This window comes from Budorcas taxicolor, chromosome 13 (genome assembly GCF_023091745.1).
Source record: "Budorcas taxicolor isolate Tak-1 chromosome 13, Takin1.1, whole genome shotgun sequence".
Lineage (NCBI taxonomy): Eukaryota > Metazoa > Chordata > Mammalia > Artiodactyla > Bovidae > Budorcas > Budorcas taxicolor.
In genome coordinates this window covers 59465657-59488798 of record NC_068922.1, presented here as the reverse complement: position 1 = coordinate 59488798, position 23142 = coordinate 59465657, and the positions used below count along the sequence as shown (strand labels likewise).

General features: G+C 45.3%; 1 protein-coding gene across 1 annotated transcript; it reads right to left on the bottom strand.

Annotated features, from left to right (window-relative positions):
* Window positions 1-7042: 7042 nt before the first annotated feature.
* LOC128058074 (signal-regulatory protein beta-2-like) lies at window positions 7043-17817 on the bottom strand. The gene is made up of 7 exons (XM_052650442.1): window positions 17694-17817; window positions 13967-14332; window positions 12557-12898; window positions 11975-12040; window positions 10821-10951; window positions 10642-10719; window positions 7043-7096 (listed from the first exon to the last, which is right to left on the bottom strand). The coding sequence occupies exons 1-7, from the start codon at window positions 17815-17817 to the stop codon at window positions 7043-7045; spliced, it is 1161 nt and encodes a 386-aa protein (XP_052506402.1).
* Between the last annotated feature and the right edge of the window lie 5325 nt (window positions 17818-23142).

The window sequence follows — 23142 nt, the reverse complement described above, 5'->3', positions numbered from 1 at the left end:
TTCAGCATCAGTCCTTCCAATGAGTATTCAGGACTGATTTCCTTTAGGATTGACTGGTTTGTTCTCCTTGCAGTCCAAGGTACTCAAGAATCTTCTCCAACACCACAGTTCAAAAGCATCAATTCTTCAGTGCTCAGCTTTTTTATAGTTCAACTCTCACATCCATGAATGACTACTGGAAAAACCATAGCTTTGACTAGAAGGACCTTTGTTGGTACAGTAATGTGTCTGCTTTTTAATAAGCTGTCTAGGTTGGTCATAGCTTTTCTTCCAAGGAGTAAGCGTCTTTTCATTTCATGGCTGTACTCACCATCTGCAGTGATTTTGGAGCCCCAAAGAATAAAGTCTGTCACTGTTTCCATTGTTTCCTCATCTATTTTCCATGAAGTGATGGGACCAGATGCCATGATCTTCATTTTCTGAATGTTGAGCTTTAAGCCAACTTTTTCACTCTCCTCTTTCACTTTCATCAAGAGGCTATTTAGTTCTTCACTTTCTGCCAAAAAGGTGGTGTCATCTGCATATCCGAGGTTATTGATATTTCTCCTGGCCATCTTGATTCCAGCTTGTGCTTCCTCCAGCCCAGCATTTCACATGATGTACTCTGCATAGAAGTTAAATAAGCAGGGTGACAATATACAGCCTTGCCGTACTCCTTTCCTGATTTGGAACCAGTCTGTTATTCTATGTCCAGTTCTAACTGTTGCTTCTCGACCTGCATACAGATTTCTCAGGAGGCAGGTCAGGTGGTCTGGTATTCCCATTTCTTTAAGAAATTTCCACAGTTTGTTGTGATCCACACAGTCCAAGGCTTTGGCATAGTCAATAAAGCAGAAATAGATGTTTTTCTGGAATTTTCTTGCTTTTTCGATGATCCAGTGGATGTTGGCAATTTGATCTCTGATTCCTCTGCCTTTTCTAAATCCAGCTTGAACATCTGGAAGTTCACAGTCCATGTATTCTTGAAGCCTGGCTTGGAAAATTCTCCAAGCCAGTTTTGACCATTACTTTTCTAGTGTGTGAGATGAGTGTGATTGTGCAGTAGTTTGAGCATTCTTTGGCATTGCCTTTCTTTGGGATTGGAATGAAAACTGACCTTTTCCAGTCCTGTGGCCACTGCTGAGTTTTCCAAATTTGCTGGCATATTGAGTGCAGCTCTTTCACAGCATCGTCTTTTAGGATTTGAAATAGCTCAACTGGAATTCCATCGCCTCCACTAGCTTTGTTTGCAGTGATGCTTCCTAAGGCCCACTTGACTTCGCATTCCAGGATGTCTGGCTCTAGGTGAGTGATCACACCATTGTGGTTATCTGGGTCATGAAGATCTTTTTTGTATAGTTCTTCTGTGTATTCTTGCCCCCTCTTCGTGCTCTTACAGGGCTGGGCATTAGCAGGGAGCAAGACAAAGTCCCTGCCTTCTTGCTCTGGCGGAGGGAATGGCTACCCACTCCAGTATTCTTGCCTGGAGAATTCCATGGACAGAAGAGCCTGGCGGCCTACAGTCCATGGGGTCGCAAAGAGTCGGACAAGACTGAGCGAATATCACTCTTGCTGTTCACGTTGTGAGAGCCTTGAACAAGGCACTCTCTCCCAACTCTTCCATGACTCTTCATCTCAATCTGTGTTAAAAAATAAAAAAAAGTCTGAGGGCCTGGAAGGCCCCTGTGAGGTGCACCAGCTAGCTCTCCATCTCATCTCCTAGGTTTCTCAGCAGCTTCCTCTGCTCTGGGCACACTGCCTTTCTTGCTGTTCCTAGAAGGTGCCAGACAGGTATTTGCATCAGAGCCTTTGTGCTCCCTTTGCCTGGAACACCCTTCCCTCATGGCTTCCTTGCTTTCTTCAGCCTCTGCTCCAAGGGCACCTTTTCAGACACAATCCTGTCACAGAGGTGCTCCGCTTCTTTGCCCTCTTTCCTCTTGCCACCCTCCCTGGGATGCTGTTCTCTTCCTCCTCCCCTGGTCACTCTTTTACTTATTTATTTAGGCTGTGCTGGGTCTTCGTCACTGTGCGGGCTTTTCTCTAGTTTTGGGAGCAGGGGCCACTCTCTGGTTGCAGAGTGCAGGCTTCTCTTTGTGGTGGCTTTTTTTGCAGAGCATGAGCTCTGGGGTGCACAGGCTTCAGTGCTTGCGCCACATGGGCTCAGTAGTTGCGGTTCCCCGACTCTAGAGCACAGGCTCAGTAGTTGCGGTGCATGGGCTTAGTTGCTTCAAAGCATGTGGTATCTTCCTGGATCAGGGACTGAACCTGTGTCTCCTGCATTGGCAGCCCGATTCTTTACCACTGAGCCATCCACTGGGCTTCCCAGGTGGCGCTAGTGGTAAAGAACCCACCTGCCAATGCAGGAGACATGAGAAACACAGGTTCGATCCCTGGGAAGATCCCCTGGAGGAGGAAATGGCAACCCACTCCGGTATTCTTGCCTGGAGAATCCTATGGACAGAGGAGCCTGGTGGGCTACAGTCCATGGGGTGGCAAGGAGTTGGACATGACTGAAGCAACTCAGCATGCAGGAGCCATCCACTGATCTGCTCTTGTTCATCCTTCTAGTTTCAGCTTAGGTATCCCCTCCTCAAGGATACCTTTCTACGTTCCTAGGCTCCATCAGACAGTTGCCAGTGAATGTCCTCTGGCGGCATGTTAAGTGTCTGTCTTCCCAAAGGGCCACAATCCTTGTGAACAGCAGGAGCTGTGACTGTTTCCAACACAGTATGGCTTTAGAACACACATGTGGTGTTAAAACCCAGCTGTTACTGCTTGTGTAATCTTGGGCAGATTATCTCTCTAAGTTTCAGTTTCCTGATGTGTAAAGTGGAACTCCTCATGGTTCCTACCTTAGAGGTATGAGAATTTAATGTGAACTGCTGAGAGCAAGGTTTGATGCTTAGTGAAAGTGAAAGTCGCTCAGTCATGTCTGGCTCTTTGCGACCCCATGGACTATACAGTCCATGGAATTCTCCAGGCCAGAATACTGGAGTGGGTAGCCTTTCCCTTCTCCAGGGGATCTTCCCAACCCAGGATCAAACCCAGATCTCCCATATTGCAGGCAGATTCTTCACAGCTGAGCCACAAGGGAAGCCTGATGCTTAGTGAGTCCTCAGCAAATGTTAGCTCTCATTTTATCTCCTGTGACCTGCAGTCACTAGCATTAAACAGCTGCTTACTGACTGTTGAATTAGTGAAGGAGTGAATAAATGAAACCTCAAGCATCTGCATATCCAGGTGAGAAATGCAGGGATGAAAATCTGAGCACAAGGATGCAGGGCACATACCAGACTCCTGAGGAGGGTTGAACAGACTGTGGGATATGACCTAATTTCAATAAAGAAAACTTTTCATTTTCCATAAAACAAATGCCGTGTGGCTATGAGAAGTGGCAACCTTGAGACCCACAAACACACATTCTGGAGGTGTGGGGCTGTAGAGTGACTGCCTTTTAGTGTTAATCGTGGTTGTGGGCTTGGTCTTGAAGAGACACCAGTGAGCAGTAGTTTAAAGTGAGATCTTAGTTCCCTGCCCAACAATTGGACCTGAGTAGCCTGGGTTTCCCTGGTGGCTCAGAGGGTAAAGCATCTGCCTACAATGCAGAAGACCTGGGTTCAGAAGATCCCTTGGAGAAGGAAATGGCAACCCACTCCAGTACTCTTGCCTGGAAAGTCCCATGGATGGAGAAGCCTGGTAGGCTACAGTCCACGCAGTCACAAAAAGTCAGACAGGACTGAGCAACTTCACTTCAGCCTGGATGAAAATTAGAAATCCTAGCTGCTAGACCACCAAGGGCTAGAGGCTGGAAGCAAAGTTGCCCTGGTATTTGCCTGTTTGAAAAATGAATTTCTCAAGGAGGCAAAACCTGTAAAAGCAGGTACAAAGTTTATTATTGACACGGCACAAGTGGGAGAGCACACAAAGAAATGGTTTTGAAGCTGTTTCCCTCAGACTGGGACTTGAACCCACGTGGCTGGGACTCGAACCCAGCCAAAACCCTGCCTGGTACTTGAACCCACGTGGCTGAGACTTGAACCCAGTGGAAACCCTACTTGGGACTTGAACCCATATGGGTGGGACTCAAATTCAGCCATAACCCATGGTACCTGGTTTCAGGACCTAATGAAGCTCAGGTTCTTGCTGTCTCATCGCAGAAAGAATTCAGTGGGAGACAAAATGATAGGTAAGGAGTGGATTTATTCAGATTCAGAGAGAGGCACACTCCACGGACAGAGTGTGGGCCATCACAGAGGGCGAGTGCGGCCCTGAAATGTGGTGGGGTTAGTTTTTATAGGCTGGGTGATTTCCTATGCTAATGAGTGGGAGGATTATTGCAACTATTTTGGGGAAGGAGTGGAGATTCCCAGGATTGGGGCCATCGCCCACTCCTTGGTCTTTTAACAGTGCCTTGGAACTGTCCTGGCACCTCTGGGTGTGTCATTTCACTTGCTGATTGAGGATCAAGGTCTAGTCTTGTCTGCCATCTTGGTCCCGTTTGATTCGAATTGGTTTATGTTGTGTCCTTGGGCTATGTCATTCTTTCAAAAGTTGTGCTCTGCCCCTTTCCCTCCTGTTAGTTTGTTTATTTGAGACAGAAGCAAGGCAGAGATACCTACCTGGAGAAAAAGGAGGGGGTTCCTGCCTGATGAGGAGGAGGGCAGTAAAGAGGTGGTCACATCGTTTATACAGGGCATTTCTTCCAGGTCTTGTTTACCTTTGGCCAGTTATCGCCCTCCTTTTTCTACACCTGACCTGTCCTCGGTCCCTCTCTCACATGTATGCACATCTTTCTGTAAATGGATTCCAGCACAGAGGCCTATGGGAAAGTTGACACCAGCTATTCTGGGGTGGCCCCCTCTCCATTTTGGACCCCTAGGAAGTCTTTCTGCATACTTGTAGTCTGGGAGGTCTCCTTGATCTCAAGAATGAGAAGTATGTGCTCTCTTTATCCTTTATCTGGGCAAGACTCAGCTCATTTCTGCCCCTCCCATTACTGTCATTTTAAGTGTCCACCAGAGACAAAAGTACAGCTCTTTACCCTGTTCCTGTTGTTTATTTCTATATGGAATTATAAACAGGAGGCTGGTTATAAATATCTAAGCTGGAGTCCATCTATTTCTTGCCTCAAGAAATATAAACAGGAGGCTAGTTGTAAACGTCTATCCTGGAGCCCATATAGCTCCTGCCTCAGGCTGGGCTCTGAACAAGCTGGGTGATAAGAGCAGATCTCTTGCCCTCTCTGGGCCTCAGGGCCTATGTTCAAACAAAGTGGGTGGTGGAAAGTGGGCCAGCAAGTGTTCACAGCCTTCTCAGATCCACTTTCATAGCAAACATTTTGTATCACCCCTTGATGCCTTAAATGAAATTGAGAGATAATAAAATTGATTTATATGCATTGACAAAACCAACATCCGGCCCTAATTGAAGGGGAAAAAAAAGAGTGATTGGAATAAAACTATCTGTATTTCAATACTCAGGTACAAGAACAGTACAAGGCAAAATGAAACAGATGTTTGCCTCTATTGCTGACTGAAAAAAAAAGCACTGCCTAACAATTGAGAGTCTTAGGACTTCAAGACTGGGAATGCAGATTCCTAAATAAGTTTGAACCCAGGCATCTCAGATGCTGTGCTCCTAACCACTATACCACCCTGTATCTATTTGGCCAGTAGGACTGTGCTTCCAAGGCTAGTTTCTGAGGCCTTTCCAGCAATCTGACTGAAGGTGTTTAGAGCCAGAATTTGATTAGAAGGGGACATTTGGGTGCAAAGTTGAAACTACTGATACATTTTTATAACATTTATCTAAATGTCCTTAACAAAACTGAGTAGGGGTGGTGCTGAAGGCCTTGCCCACTTCCAACTTCCAGCCCCTTCCCCCACCCTCCTTCCCCTGCCCTGCCCCCATCCCCAAGTCCCACCATGACTACCGCCTCCAGACTCATCCCTACCTTGAAGACGCACCACCACGAGCTCCTGACCCACACAGCCCCACTGTTTTCTCCCCTGTCCCCACTCCCAGAGCTGCATGCACTCCTACCCTCCAAAGCCCACTTCCTCCTCAAGTTTCACCCCCAGCCCCGCTCCAGTTTCATCTCCACTTTGGTTCCCATCCTGACCTCATCGCAGTTCCACTCTGATTCTGCCTTCCACCACCTGCCTGGCACATTATCAGCCTTCAGCTACTTTTTATGAATGAATGAAAAGGGCTACTACAATAGTGAAAAGTTAGGTTCCCAACCTTGAAGAAGTGAAGTGAAGTCACTCAGTCATGTCCGACTCTTTGGGACCCCATGGACTGTAGCCTACCAAGCCCCTCTGTCCATGGGATTTTCCAGGCAATAGTACTGGAGTGGGTTGCCATTTCCTTCTCCAGGGGATCTTCCTGACCCAGGGATCGAACCCGGGTCTCCCACATTGTAGACAGATGCTTTACCGTCTGAGCCACCAGGGAAGCCCATGCCTTGGTGAGCTCAAATACACTGTATGAGTGCGCAGTGGCTCAGTTGTGTCCAATTCTTTGTGACCCTATGGACTGTAGCCTTGCCAGGCTCCTCTGTTCATGGGATTTTCTAGGCAAGAATATTGGAGTGGGTTGTCATGCCCTCCTCCAGGAGATCTTCCTAACCCAGGGATCGAAACTGCGTCTCTTACGTCTCCTGCATTGGCAGGCGGATTCTTCACACTGAGCCACTTGGGAAGCCCACTCAAATTCACCAGTGAACAACTAACAGTCCTCAAGGAAATAAACACACACACACACTCACATTTATATGTAGCAGTAAATGTTGTGAGGAAACTTACGCTGCAGATGGGAAATGAGAAGGAAGACAATGTTGTCGTGGATGAGCTGATCTACAGAGGCCTCTTGAAGAAATGGCTAAGCAGATGACTGAATGAGGGAACGTGTGTAGCCAAGGCCCAGGTGGGTGACAGGAGTCAATTTAAAGGGTGTTGAAGGTGGGGGGTAAGATGGGAGAGGGCTTTCGGGGACCAGACCACGCAGGACCCTGTCTGGTGTCATCTACAAACTGGCCCTTGCCATTGGCTCTTGCCGTCTATTAAGTCATGTGCTGCTGCTGCAGCTGCTGATTTTCAACATCCACTGAAAGGAGCTGTTGGGGTGGAGAGCAGAAATGAGGCGCTCTGGGAAAAACTGGCAGAACAGGTTTTCAGACAGATATTTTCAGGAGCTGATTTTGTGAGCCCAGTTCTCAAATCTCCTCATATCTAGAAAAATGCTAAAATCCTCATGGTGATGTCTGCTCCTTGTGACTAGCAGTAACCTTCATGAAACTAACAGAAACCTTCTGCCAAAAACAGGTGCTTGATTGCATTACTCCCCCTTGACCAAAATCACATATATGCTGACCTTCTCCTACCTCTTTAGAGTGGTTTCTCAGAACTATCTGAAATCCTCTCTCTCAGGAGATAGCCCTCATTTTGCCCCAGATAAAACTTAACTCATAACTCTCATATTGTGCTTTTTTTTTTTCAAGTCAGCACAGGTGAAGAGGTTTACAGGGGCAGAGCAAGGAATACCCAGTTATTTCAGAAGCCCAGTTCCACCCTATTAATAGCTTCCTGTGGCTGCTTTAACACATTACCACAAATTTCATGGCATTAAAACAACAGAAATTTATTCTCTCCTACTTCTGGAGGCCAGAAGTCTGAAGTTAGTATCACTGGGCTGAAGTCAAGGTGTCAGGGGGCTGTGCTCCCTCCAGAGACACTGGGGAGAATTTGCTCCTTGCAGCTGCTTGTGGCTGCCAGCATTTTTTACACTTCCATTTTGCCTTTGTGGTTGCATTGCTTTCTCCTCCTATGTGGAATCTCCCTCTGTCTTTCCCTCATCAAAGACACTTGTGATTACATTTAGGGCCCACCTGGATAATTAAGGGCTTCCCTGTGGCCCAGATGATAAAGAAGCTACCTGCAATGCAGGAGATCTGGGTTCAATTCCTGGTCGGGAAGATCCCCTGCAGAAGGGAATGGCTATCCACTCCAGTATATCTTGCCTGGAGAAGTCCATGGACAGAGTAGCCTGGCAGGCTACTAGCTACGGTTCATGGGGTTGCAAAGTCGGGCATGACTGAGTGACTAACACTTTCACTTTGGATAATTCAGGACAACCGCTCCATTTAAAGATGGGACAAGCACACACAATCACATCTGCAAAGTCCTTTTTGTCACATAAGGTAACATTCACAGGTTCCAGGGATTCAGACTTGGATATCTTTTGTAGGAAGATATTATTTAATATATTATATCTACCCTTTCTTCTGATGTCTGGTAATTCAATAATTATTCAATTCTCAGTACAGTGTAAACCTTGACAGTTGTTTCTTTTTCCTTTTTTTTTTTTTGTAATGCTATCATCTGATTTAAGTTTTGATTGCTGAGACATCCATTTCAAAGAGGCATCCCCTTCAATGTGTTTATTTCTGAACACACTGCCAGTCACAGGGCTAAATAGTCAGGCCATCTTCCCCCACTGAGTTTCCTTTGTTTTAGACATCTTGGTTGATTTCAATAACCGATCATTTAAGCTACTATTTCTTTTCTTCTTCCTGGGCTTTAAATTCCTGCTCTTAAGTTTTAAATTTACCAAGAAAGGGTGAGCCCACAAAAATCATCAACCCCAATAAAACAGAACCCCAGGTGTTCCCTCTCTGTTTTTCCCTTGTGACCTCACAGTGCGGCCCCAGGAATTCTGTGTAACTTCCAGGTCTTGTAAAGTAATAAACCTCTAGTTCTTCAAAGTTCCCTGATGGGTATTGCTGAAGGGCATTTGGCACTCATAATAAGAACTACAGGAGCTGATCCAGCTACAGCACTGGTTATCCGTATGCTGAAACTGGCACGAAGCACTCAGGCTAACTGTGTTGGCTTAGTGTTGTTCCACCTACTTTTCTGTTTGTTACAATGAAAGACATTCAGACTAACCCATTAGCACCTACAAATGTTTGTATGAAAAGAGAAAAGGGAGTTCACATGTACTGAGTGTACACAGAACACACAGCTCATAGTAAGCCCTCAGTTCACAGTCAGCCCTCGATGTTGAATTGTTTCTTGTACAATGCAGCAGTCCACATTATTTTCCTCCATGTTCCAAGAGGGGCAGTGACTGATTAGTTATCAATGGTGCACAAGGAGGGAGTGGGCGCTTCAGGATTAGAAATCGGGCATGTCTGACTCCAGGGAATGCATGCTTTCCACTACATCAGGGCTTCTCGGTTCTACTGATACTTTGGGCCAGATAACTCTTGGCTGTGGGGTCTGTCCTGCGCATTTAGCAGCATCCTTGACCTCTACTCATTAGAGGGCGACAGTCTCCCCCAAGTTATGACAACCAAAAACGTCTCTAGACATCGCCATGTATGCCCTGGGGGGCAAAGTGTCCTTTTCTTTAGAACTACTACCCTCCACTGTGCTGCCCTAGTGGAGGCAGAGGTACAAAGAGGTGCCCTTTCACCTGGGAATGGAACTCAGGTGTGCCCCACAGCAAGTACGCCATCTCTAAGTCACAGGGGTGGAGATCGCTGGTCATCTTCTGAGCTTTACTCTCTGGCTCTCTAGTGACAGATTTTAGGTAGGTGCACTCTTGCTAGAATAAGGACTACATTTCCAGCCTTCCTTGCAGCTAGGTGTGACCAAATGACCACATTCCAACCAGTCAGAGGCGATATGGGCAAATTCCTAGCTGTGACCTTGAAGGGAAGTGTCATTCTCCTCTTCCCTGGTCTTTCTACCTGAGATATGGACCTGGTATCAACAAGATCGAAGAACCCTGGGTCTCAAGGAGTCCCCAAATTGCCTGGTCTGTTTATGTTCAAGTATTACTAGAGGAACCAACTTTCTTCTGATTTGAGCTACTTTCTTCTGATTTAACAGTTTTGTCAAAGTTGCCAAACCTGAATTCCAACTGTTATAGCCACCTAAGCCAGCCAGGGTGAAGAAAGAAAGTAGGGAGAAAAAGAGGAAGAAAGGATATAGATGGAGGGGCACAGGTGGTCTGGCTGGGCCAGCTCAGAGTCACTTAGGGAAACCTTCTGGGAAGGACTGTCAAGTTGGATCTTGAAGGAAGAGAAAATGTAGGGTGGGGAGCAAGGGGGTGGGCCCTCCAAAAGAGGCTGCAACAGGAGCAGAGGCCTCGAGGAGAGACCTGGGCAAGACCTTAAAAGACAAGGAGGGTTTGAACAGGCTGAGAAGAGAAAGGAAGGCTGTAGGGAAAGAGCAAAGTGGTGAAGATGGAGGGATCAGGCTCCCTCACCCCACATCCTCTCACTCTTGCCCCACGTTTTGTAAATAACAATTACGTAACAGCTGAGGTCCCTTGTAGTACTGCACATGCATGTCAGGAGGTACTCTCTCAGCCACGGGCTATGTTTGTTCTGTAAGCATATATAGACTCTACCTGAGAAAGCCCTCGGGGCTATGTTACGGCTGGTAACATTATGGTAGTGAGGCTGCATTAGGGCTTTGTCTGCTGGGTCAGCCACAAGAGGAGAGAATAAACATGTCTACAGTTCCTACAGCTCCTCGCATCTTCTTCCAGCCTCTTAGCTCGCACCTTGTCTACCCTGGGTTCAGCAAACAGTGAAATACAGTGAGACAAAAGTAAACAGAGGGGAGCCCAGTGCCAAATAGAGAATTTCACCAGGTGAACAGGAATCAGGATCCTGGAGTTCATCGTGAGGCTTGAAGGCAGCTGGTAGTGCAGCTGGCAGCTGGGCAGCTGGGAGGCAGAGAAATGATCAGGGATTCCTGGGCCTTCACTTAGGGGACCCACCCTAGGGCTGACCAGTCATCCATGTACCCATGCTAAGATGAGCACACCACTTCTGGGCCTGGAGTTCTGATGTCTTCTTGTCGACAGCTTCTCCAGCAGATAATCAGGGCCAGTAAGAGTGCAGCCAAGGTCACTGTTTTCAGTCCCAGGACTGCAAGTGTGAGGACAGACAGGAGCCCTGGGGGACACAGAGGAAAGCTCAAGAAGGACCCCGGGTGAGCCCCTAACAGCCCACAACTCAGTGCCCCTATGGTGAAGCTGAGCCTAGCTTCTGTATAGCCTGTGGGGCCATATCCCTTCTACAGCTAAAGAGATCATAGACCTCCCTTCCTCCTGTTTCAGGCTCAAAGAGCCTTTGCCCAGTATCCTACTTGTACCCTCAATCATCTTGACAGCATCCCTGACCTCTGATAACAATAGAAAATGTCTTTCATTTTTTGCTGCTCAACTCCTCTGTCCCAGGGCCAGAGCTAAGCATTTCCTAAATGCCTTATATAATCCTCAAACTAATCTTGCAAAGTAGGATAACAATCCAATTTGTATAGATGAGGAAACAGACCCAGAGTGGGGGAGTGATTTGCTCAAGGCCACATCTGTCAAAGTAGTGATGGGACCAAGTGGTCTGGCTCCCAAGGATAGCAGGAACAGGGCTGAGCATCTGGGAAGCTAACCTGGTCACCTCTATCCCAAGTTCATCCCCCAATTATCAAGTGTCCTTGAGGCGATGTGATAGGCACAGTTCTGGGCACTTGCCCCATTGGATCTGTATATAGTTCCGTGAGGTAGGCTCTCTGATTTTGATCTCCCTTTCCCCTCCCAGATCACAGAGCAGGACACCAGAGACTCAAAGAGCTAGAAAGGTGCTCAATCCAGGGAGCCTGGCTGCAAAACCATGTTCTCCAGCTCTGTTCTGCACAGCTCCATAGTGTATCCTTGTTCTGACTCAGGGGGAGCTCAAGACCTCGCAGCAAGACTGCCCACTGAGCAGTTCGCACTGACTGTTGGAAAGTACTTCCTTTGATTGAACTTTGCTCTGGTTCTCTGGGTTCTGTCTGTGCAGTTGAGATGGAGTCATGGGAACCGTCTTTGCGGCAGGAGGGCCCTAGAAGTCTGGGGCTGCTCATCTCGCATGCCCAAGCCCTCTCTGGCCCCACTTACCTGTGGGGGACTGGTTAATGCCACTGGAGGTAGGTATACTCACCTGATGGAAATGCCTTGGTTGTATGTTCCTTGGTGAATTCTGACTCTTTGCGAGAAGTGTGATTTGCTGCAAGGAAGAGAAGTGGTCTCACATTCCCCTTTCTTTCTATCTCTCCATTTCCTGAGCCCCTGTGTTAGTAGCTGGGGAGATGAGCCTGTGGGTTTCTGCCTGGGATAGGGACTAGAAGTCAAACCCAGTAACTATGAAGGGCTAGTCAGACCTGGTTGAGCATCTCTGGAATAGGGACAAGGCCTGCTCCATTTCTGTATCTGCAGCACCCAGTGTGTGGCCATCAGAGGCATGCATGCATGTTTGTTGAATCATTAAGAGTCTGTACAAAGCTCTGTGGAGCCCAGAATGGGGAGAAATCAACTCTGCCTGGGAGAAGGAGAAGACTTCACAGAGGAGGGGCCATTTATGCTGGGCCTTGAAGGATGAGTAGAAATTCTCCATAGAAAAGGAGAAAGCATTAATAGCCTATGTAAATGACTTTGAGGCTAAAAAGAGCTTGCAACACAGTAAAAATTTCCTGGTGGACCACCTCCCTCTGTCCCCCAACACCTCCAAGACTACCTGTCTCACCTTTGACTCTCAACCTGGTGCCCTGTCCGGATAGGTACTGCCTGTTGAGTTTACTCTGAAACTTTACACAATAGTAAGTTCCTGCATGCTCAGTGGAGATGCCACGCAGAAGAATGCTGAAATCATTGTTGGAGGCCTGGACCGCAGTCACGTTCGAGTAGGAGATGCCTCTAAAGTTGTAGATGGCCTCCCGGCTCAGACCAGTCCCCCGAAACCACCTGATGGGTCCTGGGGGACCAACTCCAAGCACTGTGCAATTCAGAAAGACGGTGTCTCCAGGGGTTGCCAACACCAATTCCTGGGGTTGGATGATCCAGAGGTCTGGCCCTGTGCTCCCAGGTCCTGAATCCAAAGAGAGGACTTTATTGTTCTCTCTCTCCCTCCACAGTTCACTGATTTCCTCCCTTTCCTTCCCCTGTTTTTTTCACTCAGCTACTCCCTCCCACATTCCCTCATTGTTCAATAGCTGATTTACTCAGTAAAGAAGTTCTCAGTACCTACTATGTGCTGATGCTAGGACTGGGGAAAAGAAAGCTCAGCAAAACATAAATGCCGTGCCCTAGAGTTCTCAGTCTGGTGGTGGAGGTGGCTTAGAAAATTCTTCTGAGATTGAAAACCCAGAAGCCTGCAGGACCAAGAGAAGCTTGGAAGGAGCCAGAGAAGGGTTTCTGAGATGTTTGCAATAAGATAAAATGAACCCCCCACCTCCACCCCCTACCCTGACACACACACACACAGATACCCTCCAAGCCAACAATTTACAGGGGTTTCACAAACATCAATTCTTCTATTTCATCACCTGAATATCCTTTGAAATAGGAATTATATTGCCTATTTCACAAATTAAACACTTGAAGGATGTTGACCTGAAATGACTAAGTAAGAACACATTCCTATTGAATGACAGACCATATGGGTGTCCAGGTCACCACTGGTGGACTTAGAGATGGCATGACTGGTTACTTGGGGATTAAATGATCAGCCCCAGTTCTTGACTCTCCTCTGATAGCGTGGCATATCCAAACTCTTACCGTGGCCTCACGGTGGTTGGGTATACTTCCTTGCCTCTTACCTTTGACCTTAGCCATGTGACTTGCTTTAGTCAATGGGCTATTTGTTATTAACAGCAGACACACAAGTAGAAGCTTGAAATGTGCTTAAGGGGTTGGGACTTTCCCTCTGTGCTTCTGCTATCTCCATGAGAAATATGTACTCTGGCCAGTCTGGGCCCTGGAATAAGACATGCAAAATAGAACCAGCCCAGCTGCCCGTAAATGTGTGAGTGAGGCATACGAATTGTATGTCACTGAGGTTTTGCGAGCAGAGCATGATTGTGGGTAAAGGTGAATGATGCGGGTAAAGGGAGATAGATCAGAGCAGAAGTTGTGACCTGCAGGGCCTGATACTCACCCTTCACAAGCACAGAGGTGCCTCCATCCAGCGTCTTTCCTGAGTGCTCACTTGAGCCAGCAGATCTCATACAGTGATAGGTTCCAACATGTTTCCTGGTGACATTGTGGATATAGATGGAATAGTCGCAATTAAGCGGCTCCAGCGTCTTCTGGATCATAGGCATCACCCCGGGGAAGAAGCCACGCTTGAAGTTATAAATTTCTTGCTGGTCCTGGTTGCTCACCTTGACCCACTTTATCATGTCATCAGTGCAGGAGCCGACTACTGTACATCTCAGCAGGAGTGTCTCCCCTTCTGCCACCAGCATGGGGCCCTCGGGCTGCAGCACCTGCCATTTACTCCCCTTGCTCTGCTCAGAAACTCCTGCAACAGAGGAAAAAAGTTTCGTGCAGAGCTAGAGGAACTTGGAGTCCTAAGAGGCCAACTTAACATAAACCAGCCATTAACTGGTCAAGAACAATTGCTTAGAACATTTGAGGGGTGTTGTTGGAGAGGGAAGTGAAAGAGGAGGTGAAGCAGCTGGCTGGAGAGAGAGAGAGAGAGAGCAGGGCTATAAAATGGAGAACTTATAAGTAATAAGCTCACCATGGGGTCATCAGCTTTGCTCTCCGAGTTTCCCTTCATCTGTGCTTTCATCAAGCCTTAGGAATAACTCAGTCTCATTCCAGGTCTTAAGTTTGTATCATGGTGTTTCTTAGTTTTCAGTGCAGGAGGGGAGTAGAAAGGTGGAGCAAAGATTCCCTTCTAAGAGGATCTGGGGAAGGGTTACGGAATTCAAAATTCATTTCCCTCCCATCTTCAGTGAGGTATGTGCCATTAGCCACTAAGAACTGCCTCACAGTTGTGACCAAGGGACACCCCATGTTCAGTCCCAGGGATTCTGTTTGTCCTTGGCATCCTTAGTTCCAGGAAGTCCAGCAATACTCACCCCAAACACCACTATATGAGTGGTGAGACCTCGTCCTCTAATTCCTGCTGGTGCTCGTTTCCCTGCCCTCAGTAGTTTCCTCACACATATGCACTAAATCGTGCCCATCACTCAGCAAAGCACTGAGAATAATGCCTGTTTCCATCTGTAAAACTGGAAAAACTCCTGATCAACAGGGTCATGGGTAGACTACACAGAAGAGAGTACTCTGCCTAGAGAGAAGTGCTCTCTCCCACGTAGCAAATCTGAAAAACAAGGTCCCCAAACAATAAAATATAATAACATTCTAGAGTGAGGCTTATAACGCATGTATAAGTGAAGTTAAGGTAACAATAGAATAATGATTGAGGTGGGGAGAATGTTAGTATACCATCATAAGGTTCTCATACTATATGTGAAATGGTATGATATCACTTAAGGTAGATGTTGGTAAAGAGGTATTAATATATTGTAAACCCTAATGCAATCACTAAATTACAAAATAAAATCATAGCTAATAAGCCAATAAAAGAGAGAAAATAGCGTTGTAAAAGTATTAAATTACCAAATGAAGACAGAAAAAGAAGCAAAAGGGAACAAAGAACAAGTAGGACAGATAAGAAGTTAACAGATTTAAACCCAATCATACCAAAAATTATTTTAAATGTAAATGGTCTAAATATTCCCAGAAAAGTTAGAAACTGTCACATTGGACAAAAAATGTAAGATCCAACTGTATATTGCAAATTAAAACCACAATGAGATACTCCTTTTTAGAATGACTAAAATTGAAGAGGCTGACCATACCAAATGTTGGCAAGGATGTGGGGGAAATGTCATTCTCCTACATTGATGATGAAAATATAATATGGTAAATCACTTTGCAAAACTTTAAGGCAGTGTCTTTAAAAGTTAAACAATCACCTGCCATATGATCCAGTCATTTTATTCTTAGTATTTTCCCAAGAGAAATGAAAGCATATATCCACACCAAACTGCGAACAACCCAAATGTCTGTCAATAAGTGAGTGGAGAAACAAACTATGGTTTATCCATACAGTAGATAGACAAAAAAAAATGACTATTGATATGTGCAACAACATGCATCACTCTCAGATAATTGCAATGAATAAAAGAAGCCAGGCAAACAAGGGTATGTACTGCATGTTTGTTGTATAAATTTCTAGAAGGTGCAAACTAAACTGTAGTGATGGGAGGCAGCGATGGGAGACAGATAGGTAGTTGCCTGGGCATGAGGAGGAATGGAAAGGATGCAAGGAAACTTTTATGAGTGTTAGATTAATTCATCATCTTGATTATCTTGGTGATGAGTTCACAAGTATGAAACATGTCCAATGCCCACAAAATGTGTCAAATTGCACACCTTAAACACATACAGTTTGCTTTATGTCAGTTGTACCTCAATAAAGCTATTAAGATTTTATGAAGATGAAGCTTCTGTGTGTTATGAGAAGGGGAGAACTAACGTAGAAGAGGCAGTGGAGAAGGTGAGGGCTCAGAAAGTCTTGTGGCTCTTATCCCAGCTAGGGCAAGTCTGGGAAAGTGAAACAGCAGAGAGGAAACTGGAGCCTGGAATAAGGCCCTGTGCCTCCCACCCCTTCTCACTCCCCTTTTCTTGATTCGCCTTCTGTGTTATCACACAGGCTTTGTGAAATGTCCGGGATGCTTTGTCTCTGCCTTGTCTGTAAAGCTGGGCTAGTCCCTTCCCCACAGCTCTGGGATTCTGTCCCACCCATTTTCTATCTGCACGCTCTGGTTTTCATGATCCCTGTCAAGGGGTTCTCTCTTGGAAGTCTGCTAGAAAGCACTATTTTCCAAAAATATTTTGAATATATTTTACTCTGGTTTGTTTAGATATATGATTTCCTAACCTAGTGCCTAACATCTAAGGGACACTCGAAGTATTTATGAAATGAGTTACTAAGAATTATGACTCACACTTTACTCAAGGAAACCTCTCTTGGGGCTGACCATTCCGGGAGACCCAAAGTGCAATGAACAGAATCTAGATCTCAGTAGGGCCTGGGGCAGAGACCCAGATGGGTAGGGGACAGAACGAGCCCACTGAGAGCCACACATCTTGTCTGGTTGATCAAAGGGTTCTGGGCTCCGAGTCTGAGTTGTACCTGGAAGCCCCCAAACTCAGGAGCTAAATCAGCCTGATCCTGACTTAGAGGAGACATGGGTATGATAGTAGTAGCCAATAGTTATTAAATCTTTACATTGTGTCAGGTATTTATAGGTATTATCTCACACAAAGTCATGAGATGGGCCCTGGATTAGTCTCATTTTACAGAGCCCCACTGACTTAAGGATGTTTGATTTGTGTAGTTGCACAGGGCCCAAAGCTTACAAGGGCCTCATGCTTGCCTTAATGCTCTACTATTGCTGTTTTAAAATTCTTAATATCTTTGAAACAAAGGACCTGAGGTTTCATTTTGCACAGGGCTGGGCAAATTATGTAGCTGGTCCTGGGCTGAGCCTCACTATTTTTATACTAATATTTAATAACTCACAGCACCCCTAGAGAAAGTTCCCAAAGAGTGGTTCTTTGTAGGTGGGCTAACAAGTATCTGAGCAAGAACATAGTGTTGTGAGCCCAGAGCCTGGGAGCTTGGCTTCCCTGTGCTGCCCTAAAAGTTCTGCTTCTCCAGACACTTGGTCTGAGTTCTGCTGGGATCAGAGATATTCTCAGCTTCTCCCTCCCACTCCATCTGGTAGGGGTCAGGCCCCTCCTGGCACCTGTCTCTGGGGTCAGCCAGGGGTGGATCCTCTTCTGTCTCAGATTCTACTCACCGGAGAGGACAAGGAGCAGTGCCAGCAGCCAGGAACAGGGAGGTGAGTGAGCCAGGCAGGTCAGGGTAGGCATCAGAGGGGGCACAGGGTGGACCCTCCTGTGGTCCCCTAGACTGACCACCATTCTACTGTCTGATGGGCCTTGGAGTCTGAAGTGGGGTCCGTATACAAGGCCTTTTCTGCTTCTTATTGCCAGAACTACTTGGGGAAGTATTTTTGCTACAACAAAACAAAGCTGCTAATGCAAGAGGAAGAAGGGGAATGGAGGAGTTTCCGGCTTTCATATCTGAGCAGTAGTTCCTGTATTCAGTCTGTCAAAATCTTAATGACCTTTCCCAAACCCTGTCCTTGCCATCCTGGGAGGGAGATGAACACGGCTGTCACAGTGTGGCCTCAAGTCAGCCTGACTTTGGATCAAGAATTGCGTCTGCCTCTAGAGAAGAAGAAATATCGTATGACATCCCTTATATGTGGAATCTCAAAAGAAACGACACAGATGAGCTTGCAAAACAGAGAGACACAGATTTATGACTGCTGGGGGGAAGGGACAGTTAAGGAGTTTGGAATGGACATGTACATACTGCTATATTTAAAACTGATTACCAGCAAGGTCTTACTATACAGCACAGGGAATTCTGTTCAATGTCATGTAGCAGTCTGGATGGGAGTGTAGTATAGCGGAGAATGGATACATGTACATGTATGGCGGAGTCCCTTCACTGTTCAGCTGAAACTACCACAGCATTGTTAATTGACTATACCCCAATATAAAATAAAAAGTCTAAAATAAAAATAGAGAATTGGGTCTGCCTGTTCCTGGTTGTGTGACCTTTCAAAGTCACTTGTCATTGTCAAGGCTTTGTTGCCTCATTTGTAAAATAGGGACAGGAGCAATCCCTTCCTAAGTGCAGGAATAATATGACATATATGCATGAGGGCCTAGCATAATATAAAGGGCAAACATATCCATCATTATTCACAATATGTAGGAAATAGAGGAAGTAACATTTGCTTGAGAAGGACTGATTATAAATCAAGACCCCTAGTGGCCTCCTTTTGGCATTGGAGGGTGGGCACAGACTCACTTCCTAATTGTATAATTGTGGGCAACACTCTAAAGCTCCATTTTCTGGGGTCCAAATGTAACACACTCAGATTGTGTAAAAATTTGTGTTTGTGGCATCTTAATTTTCTGTAACTGATCTAAACTTTCTCAAGAATCACCCCCTCCTCCATCATGCCCGTTATTAGGAAGGAAAAATTAAGTTTGCTAACTAATCCCAGGCTTTTCCATGTTCTGATAGCCTCTTTAGCTGTACTGTCTAGATTTAGATTGTGGCTTTACCCAGATCTGGCTGTGTGACCCTAGGACAATCATTGAACACTGCTGATCTATAAAATTAAAATAAAAATATGGTCGCATTTATGTGGTAGAGTAAGCACTGATATGCTGCCATCATTCTCTCTTAGGTTAACCCAGTCTTTTTTAGGAAAAAAAGCTCAAGTTTTCAGTGCTTCCCTTTTTTTTTTTCCTACTGCAGGTGGTCCTGGGTGCAGAGGAAGCTGAAATTTCTTTCTGGATGGAATGGCGGGCCTTGGGTCTGAGCACTGTCTTGGGGTCTGAGTCTGTTTCAGAGGTGGTCTGACCTGCTCCTTGAGCACTTTTCACTTGGGTCTGTTGAGATGTGGCTGGTCCTACATGGCCTTTAGTACCTTTCATGGTACCATCGGTAAATCTCATTACTGCCCCTACTTGTTCTCCTGTTGAAGACCCTGATATATTGAAGCCTCTCTGAATAGACCACAGGCCTGGAAAAGTCCACAAGACTCTCAGGACCTCCATGTCATCCTCATGAATCAGCCACTTATTGATGTGATTTCCTTTCTCAGCTATTTCTTAAGTTTTATTTAAAATGAACATTTTTTTACATTTTAGTAGGCAAGGTATTGTATTGTTTAGCTACTGCTGGGTAAGAAACCACACCAAAACTGCTGTGGTTTAAAACAATAACCATTTATTTAATTTGTGATTCTGTGGGTTGATAATTTTGTCTGGGCTCAGCTCCATACTTCTTCACATCTCAGCTGACTTTTTTTATTCTTTTTTAAATTATGAAAGTACGATAACACATTTACAGGAGACTTGGAAAATACAGAACAAGGTTACATATAGTTCAATAATTATGATTGTAATATAATTACTTTTATATGTTACAATTATTTTTTAAGTAGATAAATTAAGATTTTTAGAATTTTGATATCAAACTCTCAAAATTAATAGAATGAATATACAGAGAGGTAGGATATAGTAGACCTGAAGAGCACTATAAACCAATTTAGCATAATTAAGATTTATGAAATTTTCATAAAACAGTAGGATACTACTCAAGTTCAAATTCTACTCAAGTTCCCATAGACTATAAACTAAAAGACACTGGAACATACCCAGGGATGTAAAACAAGGTGCAAAAATTTCATGGTCCAAAGGTATTGAAATCATAAAGAGTCTGTACTCTTATCACTGTGGAATTATGTTAGATATCAACATCAAAAGATATTTGAAAATAACCCACTTATTTTCAAGGGCAATGTGACATTTACCAAGAGAGATCTGACCTAGCCATTAAAAGCCTCAATAAAGTACAGTTCAGTTCAGTTCAGTCACTCAGTCGTGTCCAACTCTTTGCGATCCCATGAATCGCAGCACGCCAGGCCTCCCTGTCCATCACCATCTCCTGGAGTTCACTCCGACTCACGTCCATCGAGTCAGTGATGCCATCCAGCCACCTCATCCTCGGTCGTCCCCTTCTCCTCCTGCCCCCAATCCCTCCCAGCATCCGAGTCTTTTCCAATGAGTCAACTCTTCACATGAGGTGGCCAAAGTACTGGAGCTTCAGCTTTAGCATCATTCCTTCCAAAGAAATCCCAGGGCTGAGCTCCTTCAGAATGGACTGGTTGGATCTCCTTGCAGTCCAAGGGACTCTCAAGAGTCTTCTCCAACACCACAGTTCAAACGCATCAATTCTTCAGCGCTCAGCCTTCTTCACAGTCCAACTCTCACATCCATACATGACCACAGGAACAACCATAGCCTTGACTAGACGGACCTTAGTCGGCAAAGTAATGTCTCTGCTTTTGAATATACTATCTAGGTTGGTCATAACTTTTCTTCCAAGGAGTAAACGTCTTTTAATTTCATGGCTGCAATCACCATCTGCAGTGATTTTGGAGCCCCAAAAAATAAAGTTTGACACTGTTTCCACTGTTTCCCCATCTATTTCCCATGAAATGATGGGACCGGATGCCATGATCTTCGTTTTCTGAATGTTGAGCTTTAAGCCAACTTTTTCACTCTCCTCTTTCACTTTCATCAAGAGGCTTTTTAGCTCCTCTTCACTTTCTGCCATAAGGGTGGTGTCATCTGCATATCTGAGGTTACTGATATTTCTCCCGGCAATCTTGATTCCAATAAAGTTAGAAGACTGAAAAAACACAGAGAGTGATTGCAAGGAAGAAAGCATTTAAATGAGAAATTAATATCAAAGATACTTTAAAAAATTCTATGTAATTGTTAACTAAATGTCTGCTTTTAAATGATGGATGTATCTAAGAAGCCATAACAAGGAAAATTAGAAAATAATTTTATGTGTGAGTTGAGACACAATCTGAGTTTCTTTACAGTCAGTTTGGCCGTGTTTTCCTAGTACGCTCCTGGTCTTTGGTTGAAATTTGGAGATTTGAACACACCATTTTTATGTCTTCCCAAATTCATATTTGAAATCCTATGCCCTGAATGTCATAGAATTAGTAGGAGGAGTCTTTGGAGATACTCAGCTCATGAGAGTGGAATCATGAGAAATGGTAGTAAAGCCTTATAAAACAGGCCACACAGAGCTCCCTAGCTGCTTCTGCCATTTGAGGATACAATGAGAGGTTTTTGATCTAGAAGAGAGCCCTCACCTGACCATGCTGGTGCAATGATCTTGGATTTCCAGCCTCCAGAGCTATGAGAAATAAATTTCTATTATTTATGAAATTCTCAGTAAATGCTGTTTTGGTACAGTAGCCTGAATGAACTAAGACCATCATCTATTTATGGACTGTCTTTGTGTAGGAGAATGCCTTCTTCAATCATCCTGGCTAGATTCTGGGGCCTTTCAAGTCTTCTCTGGGGATATATCTTCTCTAGGTTGTGAGAGCCTCTTGATGAAGGTGAAAGAGGAAAGTGAAAAAGCTGGTTTAAAACTCAACATTCAAAAAACAAAAATCACGGCATCCAGTCCCATCACTTCATGGCAAATAGATGGGGAAACAATGGAAATAGTGACAGACTTGATTTTCTTGGGTTACAAAATCACTGCAGATGATGACTGCAGACACAAAATTAAAAGACACTTGCTCCTTGGAAGAAAAGCTATGATCAACCTAGATACTATATTAAAATGCAGGGATATTACTTTGCCAACAAAGGTCCATTTAGTCAAAACTGTGCTTTTTCCAGTAGTTATGTATAGATGAGAGAGTTGGACCATAAAGAAAGCTGAGCACCGAAGAACTGATGCTTTTGAACTGTGGTGTTGGAGAAGACTCTTGAGAGTCCCTTGGACTGCAAGGAGATCCAACCCGTCAATCCTAAAGGAAATCAGTCCTGAATATTCATTGGAAGGACTGATGCTGAAGTGGAAGCTCCAACACTTTGGCCATCTAATGCAAAAAGCCGACTCATTAGGAAAGACTCTGACTCTGGGAATAATTGAAGGCAGGAGGCGAAGGGGATGACAGAGGGAGGACAAGGTGATTAGATGGCATCACTCAATGGACATGAGTTTGAGCAAGCTCCAGGAGATGGTGAACGACGGGAAAGCCTGGTGTGCTGCAGTCCATAGGGTCTCAAAGAGTCAGACATGACTGAGTGACTGAACAACAGGCTGTGTTTATGCTTCAGTTCAGTTCAGTTTAGCCGCTCAGTCGTGTCCGACTCTTTGCGACCCCATGAATTGCAGCACGCCAGGCTTCCCTGTCCATCACCAACTCCTGGAGTTTACCCAAACCCATGTCCATTGAGTCGGTGATGCCATCCAGCCATCTCATCCTCTGTCGTCCCCTTCTCCTCCTGCCCCTAGCATCAGGGTCTCTTCCAATGAGTCAACTCTTCGCATGAGGTGGCCAAAGTATTGGAGTTTTAGCTTCAGCATCAGTCCTTCCATTGAACACCCAGGACTGATCTCCTTTAGGATGGACTGGTTGGATTTCCTTGCAGTCCAAGGGACTCTCAAGAGTCTTCTCCAACACCGCAATTCAAAAGCATCAATTCTTTGGTGCTCAGCTTTCTTCACAGTCCAACTCTCACAGCCATACATGACCACTGGAAAAACCATAGCCTTGAGTAGACGGACCTTTGTCGGCAAAGTAATGTCTCTGCTTCTTAATATGCTATCTTGGTTGGTCA